Source organism: Sinocyclocheilus rhinocerous, unplaced genomic scaffold (genome assembly GCF_001515625.1).
Source record: "Sinocyclocheilus rhinocerous isolate Xijiao unplaced genomic scaffold, SAMN03320098_v1.1 scaffold215, whole genome shotgun sequence".
Taxonomy (NCBI): Eukaryota; Metazoa; Chordata; class Actinopteri; order Cypriniformes; family Cyprinidae; genus Sinocyclocheilus; species Sinocyclocheilus rhinocerous.
The window spans coordinates 54,447-66,567 of NW_015660885.1; the positions used below are offsets into that span (position 1 = coordinate 54,447).

Below are 12,121 nucleotides of genomic sequence, written 5' to 3' on the forward strand. Positions count from 1 at the left end.
TTTTTTTTTTTTCTCTTAAAAAAAAAAAAAGGTATATTAATCGATGTAATCATTTATTCAGAATTAAACCACCTATATGCTGCCCATCAGGTCAAAAAATACCAGTATTTCTACTTCTGAAAAATGGAGAGAAAAAAAATGTAAAGAATATAATTATAAATAATATAAAATAAATCCTAAAAATGACTTAAATGTAGTAATTTATTTAACACAAAACATTGCCAGTATTCTTTACGTCATGTAAACAAACAAAAAAATACAGGTATTTCTATTTCAAATAAACATTTTTCTTAAAATAGAATAAAAAATAAATTCTATCAATTAATGTAGTAATTTGTTGAACTTTAAACATTGCCAATATGCTTCATGTCAAGCAAAAAAAAAAACAGGTTTTAAACTACTTAAATCTTTACAAATGTAATTATTAATAAAATACTAAATAAATTGAACTATTATTTAACATTATTGCCAGTATGCTTTCTTTTTTTTCCTTCTTTTTTTTAATCATTTCATATTAAATTTGTTTCTGTTTGATAATGTATTATTAAATTGCATTATGAAAACTCATTTATATTAAAATTTCAATTTGAAATGTACATCACTCAACACGCTGCTTGGTCTCTATTTTCCTATTTTAGAGAAATTAATTACATTTGGGTACAGAGTTTAATCTAAATCGGATCCCATCTGTGTTTTCGACGAGTTCAGCCTTGACCGTTCTGCTTTGCTGTAATTGACTTTGCTCTTTTAACCTCTACTGTACGAGTTTCCACAGCCTCAGTAACTCACGAGCCGTGTGGCTGCAGCTCCTGTCAATAACAACACGAGCGGAAACAGCAGGAGCGGAAATGCATACCTGCGTCCCAACGGCAGCGATTTGTTAAAAGCAGGACCTTCCAAACACACGGTCCTAATGGCCTGCTGATAAAAATAGATGGTGGCAGATGGAGGGAACGAGAGAGACTGACTTTAGGAGGTGTAGGTTGGGAAAATAAACTCATCTCTTACATAAACGGGTCATTCCTATGCAGTACATTTTCATGTTCCCATCAGACATGTCATACTGTATAATGGATAAAATAACACTCACAGTTTATATCCCATTAACTAACTAAAGCCAGTTCCTTGATGACATCATCTCCAGGAAGTGACATAATTTTGGAGGGAAAACAGCAGCACTAACATCAGTCGTTAGTTTGTGTCTACCTAAACAAAGTTAACAAAAATAAATCCTAAAAATTACTATTAATGTATTAATTTATTGAACATTACACATCGCCAATATGCTTCACACCAAGCAAAAAAAATAAAAATAAAATACTTCTAATAACATGGTAAAAAAAAAAAACTTTTCTTTTAAAATATTGTAAATTGAACATTTATTGAACATTAACCAGTTTATAAGGGTATCATGTGTCAGGACTAGGCTATATATATATATATATATATATATATATTCTGTGGTAGAAACGGCTATGATAATTTAATAATTTATTTGTAATGAAATAGTTACATTTTTTATTTACAATTTTATATATGTATATGTATAACTAAAGCCAGTTCCTTGATGACATCATCTCCAGGAAGTGACATCATTTTGGAGGGAAAACAGCTGCACAAACATCATCAATAGTTGGTTTGTGCCTCCCTAAAAGAATCAGTTTGATGACATCAAAAGATGGTTAAAATATGAAAATAAATTTTAAGTTGACTTTTAAGAACGTCCTGTTCATTGTCATTGTGGAAATAAGTTAAAGTTGAAGTGTCTTCAAACAGTCAATTTTTTTTTAAAGATGCAGAGTTAAAAAAATAAATATTAAATAAATAAAAAAATAAAAAAGTATTAAATAAAAAAATACTTAAGAACAGGAATGACCCCAAAAGAACAAATATATATATATAAACATGTAATTTATTCACTGCGGTTCACTTTGTCTTGAAGGTGCTTCCTTTTTGCTCTGAAATCTCTCCCAGTAGGCGGGGTCTTCCTCTAGAAGGGGCGTGGCTTTAGACACCAGATCACTGAAACTCAACAGTGTGAACGAAAGGGGCGGAGCTTCACAAACAGTCCCACTGTCCCCCTATGAAACAGAAGTATGATGTCATGAACTGTCTTGACCTCTAAAATGGTGTAAAATCGTTAAACTCACTTCAGACGTGCTGATATCAGGTTTTCCCAGCGTCACGGCGACGTGATGATCTTTGTCCAATAAGCTCTCCTGAAAAACAGAAAAAAGTCAATTATGAGTACATTGTATAAAATAAATGTATAGGGCTGTCATATATCAGGGCTAGGCCATATATATAACAAAAAAATTCATATTGAATCTATTATTATTATTATTATTATTATTATAATAAATTTTTATATATATATATATATATGTATGTGTGTGTTCCTAAAAAATAGTAGAAAACATTTTTATTTAAAAACATAATAAAAAGAAATTTTAAAAATTACCATTACTTAATGTATTTTATTGAACATTAAACATCACCAATATGCTTCATGTCAAACTGGTATTTCTACTTATATAAATGGTAAAAAATATTTTTCTTTAAAAATGATATCATTATTAATAATAAATTGCACAACAATTAATGGAACATTAACCACTGTATAGGCCTATCATGTATGAAGTCTATGCAATGTATTAAAAAAATTATATACATATTTTATATATATATTTGGTGGTCACACCAGATACTGACTGGTTTTCGGACCCCCCCGGACACCCCTATACAGTAAAACTGCACATTTTAGAGTGGCCTTTTATTGTGGCCAGCCTAAGGCACACCTGTGCAATAATCATGCTGTCTAATCAGCATCTTGATATGCCACACCTGTGAGGTGGATGGATTATCTCGGCAAAGGAGAAGTGCTCACTAACACAGATTTAGACAGATTTGTGAACAATATTTGAGAAACAGGCCTTTTGTGTACATAGAAAAAGTCGTAGATCTTTGTGTTTAGCTCATGAAAAATGGGGGCAAAACCAAAAGTGTTGCGTTTATAATTTTGTACAGTGTAGTTAATATCAGTAATATGCAGCATGCACGATACAAGGAAATGGTCATGTTCATTAAATCTAGCGTATGATTAAAACGATGAGTGGGCCCGGTGACGTTTTGCTTGACTCCAAAAGAGTTTATTAGGTCAGTAAACGCAAGTCCTAATGCATCATTTGTATTATCAACGTGAATGTTAAAATCTCCGACAATTAGCGCTTTATCAACAGTAACCAATAGGTCTGAGAGGAAATCTGCAAATTCTTTTAGGAAATCTGTATATGGCCCTGATGGTCTATACACAGTAGTCAGAGCAAGCCTCAGAATTCTGTGTTTTTGTTTCTGCTGGTGAATACTTTTAACTTTTTTTTTCTTTCTCGCAGCTGCGAGATGAAAAGTCCAGAGGAATGAAGAATGTGAGCTCTGTCTAGGAAGCGAGAAGCACCTGTGATCTGTGTCACGTTCACACGCTCTGACAGACACAGAGAGACGAAGCAGCACTGCAGGGCTCCACACACACACACACACACACACAGCCTCATTCGGCTTTCACTCCCAAACAGGTCACATGTTGCCTCTCATGGACCGAGAGGATGAACTATGTGCTTAATGACTAGTATTCCTTGTATATTGTGAACACACACCTCAAATGTCCAGTCCTCTTCTTCATTATCCAGGTACATTTGTGTCTGCCGGTACACTTGCCCCTCTCGCATCTGATTGGGTGAGATGTGAAACTCCACCCTCTGCAGGTCGAAGCCCAGCCCTGAGCCAATCGCTTTGATGAAACTCTCCTTCAGCGCCTCGGCGGACAGAGAAAGGGACCAATCAGAGGTAAGCAGGCCTCTGGATATGTTTAGAATGAAATGCTTAAATAATTTAGAGTATGTATACTGCATATTAAACATAGTATGCAAAACCAGTATGCAAGGAAAAACAGTGCACAATATAGTGTGTTTACTTGGCTATATGGGCTCACTTAAGAGACTGGTGGCGAGTTGTGCACGAGGAAACAGCATTCACTTTTTTTTTAATTCTTAAAGTAAAAATAATACATTTCTGAAAAAACTCCTATTAATTAATGTAGTAACTTCTTAAACTGTATTATTTTTTTTATTATTTTTAATTATATATTAGTGTTATGAAAAACATTCTAAAAATATGAATACAATTAATTAATTGTAAAAATGAATGTAATATTTTTGTGAACAATTTTTTTTAAATCAATTCTAAAAAATAATTTAAGTAATAATCTCTTGCACATTAAACATCACAACACATAAAACACTGGCTACTCTGGTAAAATCAGGATTTTAGTATACATATTCTAGTTATTATTGCAACACATTTATTTCTTGTTAAAAATCAAAGCAAAAACAAACTCCTTTGTTATAAAACTCAAAACCCAAACTGTTCAAAATCATTTAATTACTGTAAGATATTCAGCAGAAATCCTCAAAGGTAAAATGATTGAAAAATAAGGCAAATTATGCTATTTGTTTTTAACTAAAAATGTAAAAATGCATAATGTTCTTGTAGGGTTAGGTCTGGACAGCTAGGTAAGTGTGTGTGTGTGCTTGTAATAGTGACTGACCACATTCTCACCTACAGCACATTTTACTGATACCCATACGTGTGTGTGTGTGTGTTTATGAGAGTCCTCAAATGACCACAGACTGGCATAACTGAGTCATGCTGAAGTGATGAGATCACATCGCCATGGAAACAGGGATCAGAATTGGAACAGTTTCATCCAGCACAATTTCTCTCCCGCTGCGATATGTATGTAGATGTGTGTGTGTGTGAGTGTGTGTGTGCGCGCATTGCCTGGTGGTGATGATGATGATGCTACAGGAAGCAGCGGTTGCTATAGTTACCCAGTGCCTATAAAACATGTCCAGCTGGTCCCAGTCTGATCCGGCCTTCTGTATGTTCGTCCACTCAAGATCGGTGAACTGACGATTCATGATGCGGAAAAACTCCTGAACGGAGCTACTGCCTGATATGCACACAAAAATACATATAAAACACCTAAAAGCTCATATTCTACGCCTTTTTACCCTTGAATTTCACATTAGTGAAGGTTTTGGCACAAGAAATGTCATTTTTCCACCATTTCTCTGAGCTTTACATTTAAATGGACTGTTTTTTTTTTTGCTACTGTTCCTTCTTTAAAATATAATTGGCCTCTTTTAGGATTGGCTAACCTCTGTGTTCTGGCACAGTGGCTTAATATTGAACAGGTGTTGATATTTAAATGAAAGTGTCATGTTAATGAGCTCAGTATTTAAATGGACTGTTTTTTTTTTTTTTGCTACTGTTCCTTTAAAATATAATTGGCCTCTTTTAGGATTGGCTAACCTCTGTGTTCTGGCACAGTGGCTTAATATTGAACAGGTGTTGATATTTAAATGAAAGTGTCATGTTAATGAGCTCAGTTGTGATGTCATAATTGAAGAGCTTTTTTTTTTTTACCATTTATATATATTTTTGTAATATATTTTTAATTATAAAAGTAAAAATAAAAAAGTAAAAAATAATAAAACAATTTATAAAAAATACTATGTATAACTTTATGAACATTAAATTTTTTTTTTTGTAATTTTAAAATAATTATATATATAATTTAAATATTCATAATTTACATATTATTAAATTACATTAAGTATTATTATGAATAATTATTTACATTTTTAATAATAATATAACATATATGAGTATTATTACAAATGCTAAAATTACTATGAAAGTAACTTCTTGAACACTATTTTATATATATATATATATAATTCTAAAAATTATTAATGTAATGATTTCTTAAACTTTAAACAATGCCAGTATACTTTGTCAAGCCCCCCCCCAAAAAAACTAACTCATAGCCATGATGTCAGAATTGATGAGCTGTTTTTGCAATAGTTTAGAAAATGTTATAGTATATAAAACAGTACATCAAACTCTGTTTTTAAAAGAGCAAGAAAAATCAGTAATGTAATAATCATGTTCGGCACAGAAACATGATTCCTATGAGCTGATGCTGATGCAGATTTACATTTTATAGTAGAGTCAGAAATGATGTAATACAAAAAGAAAAAAATACCTTTTTCAGCTACATACTCTCTCAGTCTGCTCTACCTAAAGCACAGGTATAGAGCGACACCTGCTGGCCACTGATGGAACTGCAGTGCCTCTTGTATTATATTGGTTCAAGATGCTCAGGTGACTTAGTAAGTGCTCAAGGGCAGTGAAAATTACCTGGTCTGCTGGTCTTCATCACGTCTATGCCCACCTGGCGTCCCGGTTCTGCTGCCAGCACGGCATAATCTCCATGATGGGACACGTTAAAGTTCCAGTGGGTGACGCCGGGAGTGGGTGAGGTCCGTGGCAGGAAGGGTTTACCCCGTGCTGTTCTTTCCAGACGAAACCCGTCCCATGCAAAACCCATCTTCTCACACACCAGCTTTCTGATCAGCAGACGACCAGCCTGGTGCACACACACACACAATTGCAAAAACCAACAGACAGCATGATACTATGATTAAATAAATAAACAATGAATTAATGCATAAATAAATAAATAATGAATGCATAATAAATAAATTAAATATTAAAATAAATAAATAATGATTGACTTCATAAATAAAATAATTCTGTTAATTAATAAATGAATGGATGAATAAATAAACAATATATAAATAAACGAATCAATTAATTAGTAAATGAATGTATGCGTCAATAAATAAATAATGAATGCCTAAATGAATAAGTGAATTAATGCATAAATAAATAAAATGAATGAATTAATAAATTAATGAATGATGCAAAAATTAATGTGTAAATAAATTAACCAATTAATTAATAAACAATATTAATAAAAAAATAAGTAGATAAATAAATGCATAAACAAAATATATTAAATTATATTAATTGAATGAATCATTAAATAAATAATGAATGAATGCATATAATTTCATATCAATTTTAGTGCTCTTTAGTGAGTCTGTACTTGTATCAAGGAGTTTGCAGCAAAGTTGTGCAATGTAAATAAAGTGAAATATTAACAGAAAAAGCCGTAATATTAACATAATATTAAATATCAGACGTGCAAAAAAAAGTTAAAATGATTATTTATTAAGAACAAATTGATATTAATTGTGAAGTCTGTGCATTCATCTGTCTGTCGTACCCACCATGGCAGATTTGGCGTCTTTGGCGAACACGAAGCGCCCGATTCGTTCTTTCTCCTCCAGCTGAACGCACCGGGCCGCCAGTGTCCACTCGGAACGGGTCGGTACCCACGAACCGCAGCGGAACGCCCACCGGACCCCGTCCATTCCTGCTGACACCGACAACAGTCAGTGACAACGACCTATAGTCCTACTAGAACAAATACGCATAATTAACAGCTGTTAATCTATTATAAAATGACCGTTTATTATAATAGTAATTACTAATATGTAGTCAATATTATTACTACATATGTCTTATGCAATTTGTAGCATTTGTTTTGCTTTCTCTGGCACGCCTGCACATGTGTTCCAAACCACAACACACGGGAATCCGGAAGAATATGCTATGGGCGGGGCTGTTCAGTGAGCGCCTCATCTGATTGGCTGATGGAGAAGGCGGCGACGATCGTTGACCAATCGCGTAGGGTATTCGCGCGTTGTCGGAAGTGTTCGGCACAGTTCGGCTGAGGAGGCGGAGCGGGACGCGTGTGGATGGAGTGGTTGATGCTTTTCTCCACGGGTGAGTGTTTGAATAAATAAACCAAATAGTCATGACGTTTTTTTGTGGTTTGTGTCATGGCGTTTGTTTTATGTTTTATAAAGAGCCATATGTGTGCAAAGCATCATTGTATAGGTGCCTATAGAAGCCCTTTTTTGGCGACATGTTGATAAGTGAACTGCAAAAACACAACAGCCGCACTGATGTGTTTATGTTTGATCAATATGACGGTGTCATATTGATAATCACACTGTATATGGATATACTTGACAAAATATTTCCTGCAACCATAGTTTCTACAAAAGACACCATATTTACTACAGCTGTTCCCTTGTAATAATGTGCTGTGGTTGTATTATGGTATGAAATTGTAATAAGGTACTGCATGATGATTATGGAATCATATCATACGAACTTTCAGACTCTTTCTGTCATTTTTTAAAGTTATTTGTATATTTTTTAGGACAGTGGGGGCTGATACCACAGTTTTACCACAGTAACTGTGTATTTCGATTTTTGGAAATAAACTTACATGGCATAGCCTACACTACCATTCAAAAGTTTGCGCTCAATAGATAATATTTTGTATATTATATATTTATTTTTAGATAAAAATGTACATTTACATTTATGCATTTAGCAGACACTTTTATCCAAAGCGACTTACAGTGCATTCAGGCTATACATTTTTTTTTTTTTTTACCCGTTTGTATTTTTTTTTTTTTTAACTAAACTAAAAAAAAAAATTATTAAAAAAAAAAAAGTAATTAAATTAAAAATTAATACTTTTATTCAGTAAGGACACATAAAATTGATAAATTTTATTATCATTATTATTATTATTTTTTTTTACCTTTTAGTTCTAGCATATTAGGGTGATTTCTGAAGAATCATGTGACATTGAAAGATGGAATAATGATGCTGAAAATTCAGATTGTATCACAGGAATGAATTGCATTTTAAAATATATTACAATAGAACATACTTATTTTAAATTGCAATAATATTTAACTTTTTTATACTGTATTTTTGATCAAATAAATGCAGCTTTGGTGAGCAGAAGGCCGCTGATGTATGTTTTATAAATACATGCAATACATTTTAACTTTATGGTTTTATTCATCGTTGTTTTTGTGCACAGAAAATAATGTACAGATATGTCCGATTTTTTCAGATGTTACTGAACGTAAATGTATCGTGTGTAACTAAAACTGTGTTTTTGTTTTGTTGTAGGAGACCAGACGGTCTGATCCTGCTGTCGTCAGGTGACCTCTGAATGACCTCAACAACACTTTCCTACTAACAGAAACTTCACACCCTTAAAACTGTGCTACAGCTCTAAACGTGTGTCAGCATGAACTTGAAAATGTGTCTGGAGTGACAGAATTTGTTCAGCATCCAGTCATTTCTCAGCAGCCAGCATGGACTTCCTGCAGATGAAGCACCTGAAGAGGAAGAGGAAGAGCAACTACAGCGTGAAGGAAACTCAGACTCTGATCCGCGAGATCCACAAGCGACGTGAGATTTTGTTCTCCCGCCAGCAGAACATGGCCATCAACGAGCTGAAGCGGCGAGCGTGGGAGGAGGTGGCAGACAGCGTGAACGCTCTCGGCGAGGGGGAGCTGCGGACCGCGGCCGAGGTCAAGCGGCGTTACCTGGACTGGCGCGCATTAATGAAACGAAAACAGCTTCAGGCTGAGTTGGCGTCAGGATTGAAGCAGGAGTTTGAAGCTTCGTCTCCTGATAACGACACGTCTCTGGGTGGCGGTGACCAGTCGCTGGACCTCAGTGGGTTTTCCAAAGACTCGTCGTGCGACTGGCAGGACCTGACGGACCTCGGGGAGCCCAGCACACACACGTCTGGAGTCAAAACAGAGGACGATGAGGCCAGCAGCTATAGAGTATGTACTAGACACAGATACTACGTATTCAAATTCATCCTACAACTTTCATCAGATTGTCTCCTACTTTGATTCAAGTAATCCTCACTCATGGTGGGCAAAAGTCATTAAGCATTTTGATGTTGCAAGCTGTTTTGTTTGAAAGAAATTAATTTTATTTCGGCATGGATGCATTAAATTGATCAAAAGTGACAGTAAAGACATTTATAATGTTACTTAAGATTTCTGTTTCAAATAAATGCTGTTCTTTTGAACTTTCTATTCATCTGTGAATCCTGAAAACTTAATTGTATCACATTTTCCACAAACATATGAAGCAGCACAACTGTTTTCAACATTGATAATAATCAGAAATGTTTCTCGAGCAGCAAATCAGCATATTAGAATGATTTCTGAAGATCATGTGACACTGAAGACTGGAGTAATGATGCTGAAAATTCAGCTTTGATCACAGGAATTAATTACATTTTAAAATATATTAAAATAGAAAACAGTTATTTTAAACTGTAATAATATTTTACAGTATGCATCAGCTTTAATGCACTTATTAAAAATAAAAAAAGTAGTCAAATTTCAAAAGTTTCAAATACTCAAGTTAAAATGTAATGCCAAAGAATCTTACATAAACACACTTTGTTTTCACAAAATCAGTAATTTTCTGTAGCTGTTTACATGTAGTAGTAAAACTCTCACAGATGCAGTAGAAAACATCTGGCTCGTGTTTGCATTTTGTTCTGTCACTGGCCATAAGTCTAACCCTTAAAATCAGGATTAGGCATAAAGTAATGTCTTACATGTGAAAATGGGCTGAGAATTGAGCATATAGTTATAATCTGGTTTAGAGGAAGACAGGAATCATGTTTTTGTGGCAGTTTTTATGGCGATTAAGAGGAAATGCAAGACTTCTTCACCTCACAAATGGTTGTCGAGAGCAAAATTGCTACAAAATGCATCATATTTTGTGTGACGTGTGGTATGGCGAAACAAGTCTACTCAACCTATGCCATATGTGTGCTTGGTCTCATAATTGCTGCTGACTTTGTGTGTCTAATTGTAATTTTCCATCTCTCTAGTTGGAGGCGGAGGTTGGAGAAGGTGGTGAGGGTGAGGAGGACGATGAAGACTGTTTTCCCTCCATCCTTCCTGATATGGACCGCGAGGGCCGAGTTCCTGAGGTCTTCGCTCACATTGATGAATTCGGCATGCTGAGCTCCACAAAGCCCACGTTGGGCCCGACGGCGACTCGAGACCTGGGGCTCGGAGTCGGGGGCTTGTCCGGGATGGGTGTAGCTGGATTGGGCCTAGCCGGAGGGGAGAACACAGGTGTGCTGGTGGCGCTGGAGAGGCAGAGACTGGACCTAGAGAAACACCGCTTACAGGTGGAGTCCGAACGGCTGCAGGTGGAGAAAGAGCGCCTCCTGGTGGAGAAGGAGAGGTTGAGGCAGGGTGAGGTGGAGAGAGAGCGGCTGCAGCTGGAGAAGGAGCGTCTGCAGGTGGAGCGAGAACGATTGCGACTGCTGCTGGAACAAAACACCCCCCTGCAGCAGAGCCCCGCCCCCTCGATGTCTGTAGCCACGCCCACCACATCGTCCTCTGCCCCCTCGTCATCCTCAATGGATGGCGAGAAGGACAGGAAGCTAGTTTGGCCAATGGTGGTGGATTTGGAGGCGGAGAAGCTGAAGTTAGAGAAAGAGCGCCTCCTGCTGGAGAAAGAGAGACTGCAGTTCTTCAAGTTTGAGTCGGGAAGACTGCAGATTGAGAAAGAGCGCCTGCAGGTGGAGAAAGAGAGGCTGCAGCTTCACAAAGATGGACAGCAGATGGCGCTGCACTCATAAAACACCATATATACAGCTGGGTAGGAACAAAATTGTTACCGTAGTTATCTATTCATTTCTATGGGGAAAAATTCAAATATGTGTCTTTTGCACATTAATTAAAGCAAAAAGTCCCATTTTATTGTCAGACATTTGAAAAAGAAAGAAGTCAAGCAATGAATGTGAGAAGTTTATTGACAAGATGGGAAAAGATGCATGTGGACTCACTTTTGAACATATGCAGCAGTAGACTTTGTATTTTTAAATATAAATATGAAATATGTTAAATGAATCTCAGAAAATTACCTCATTGCACAGAAAAACAGAAGAAAACATGCGTCTTTTATCATCTTGTTGCTGAATTGCTTGTATTCACAAGTGTTGTTATTGTTAACTAAAAAAAACCTAAAACAATTAAAAAGCAGTATTATTATCGTTAACTGACAAAATATTTTTTATAAATATTAGATGAAAAACTTAACCGAAAATTAGAAATGTTGCCTTGCCAACTTACTGAAATAAAATAAGTTTAAGTACTAAAGTTAAATATTTAAAAGAAAACATTAAATATTTTAAACAAAAACTAGCAAAAATTACTTTAAAATAACAAACAAATTAAAACTAAAATGAAAATAAAAAAATATTAAAACTATAAATACTATAATAGTATAG

The 12,121-nt window shown here is 35.2% G+C and overlaps 2 protein-coding genes across 2 annotated transcripts in view; one reads left to right on the top strand and one right to left on the bottom strand.

Annotated features, from left to right (window-relative positions):
- Positions 1 to 7,561, bottom strand: part of aasdhppt (aminoadipate-semialdehyde dehydrogenase-phosphopantetheinyl transferase) — an 8,558-nt gene extending 997 nt beyond the window's left edge. The window contains exons 1-7 of the mRNA XM_016535130.1: positions 7,484 to 7,561; positions 7,197 to 7,386; positions 6,262 to 6,490; positions 4,887 to 5,008; positions 3,654 to 3,812; positions 2,151 to 2,219; positions 1,921 to 2,081 (exon numbers count right to left, since the gene is read on the bottom strand). Of these exons, the coding sequence (XP_016390616.1) occupies positions 1,921 to 2,081; positions 2,151 to 2,219; positions 3,654 to 3,812; positions 4,887 to 5,008; positions 6,262 to 6,490; positions 7,197 to 7,340 (884 nt within the window). The 5' untranslated portion in view covers positions 7,341 to 7,386; positions 7,484 to 7,561. The remainder of the gene's footprint in view (positions 1 to 1,920; positions 2,082 to 2,150; positions 2,220 to 3,653; positions 3,813 to 4,886; positions 5,009 to 6,261; positions 6,491 to 7,196; positions 7,387 to 7,483) is intronic.
- Positions 7,562 to 7,707: 146 nt separating this feature from the next.
- msantd4 (Myb/SANT-like DNA-binding domain containing 4 with coiled-coils) lies at positions 7,708 to 11,470 on the top strand. The gene is made up of 3 exons (XM_016535147.1): positions 7,708 to 7,755; positions 8,968 to 9,635; positions 10,709 to 11,470. Exons 2-3 carry the CDS (start codon positions 9,156 to 9,158, stop codon positions 11,468 to 11,470), a joined length of 1,242 nt encoding a protein of 413 aa, XP_016390633.1. The 5' UTR covers positions 7,708 to 7,755; positions 8,968 to 9,155.
- Positions 11,471 to 12,121: the final 651 nt, after the last annotated feature.

Coding starts and splice junctions, on each gene's coding strand:
- msantd4 (XM_016535147.1), top strand. CDS start 9,156: ATGGACTTCCTGCAGATGAAGCACCTGAAGAGGAAGAGGAAGAGCAAC. Junction 9,636..10,708: donor ATGAGGCCAGCAGCTATAGA/GTATGTACTAGA, acceptor CCATCTCTCTAG/TTGGAGGCGGAGGTTGGAGA.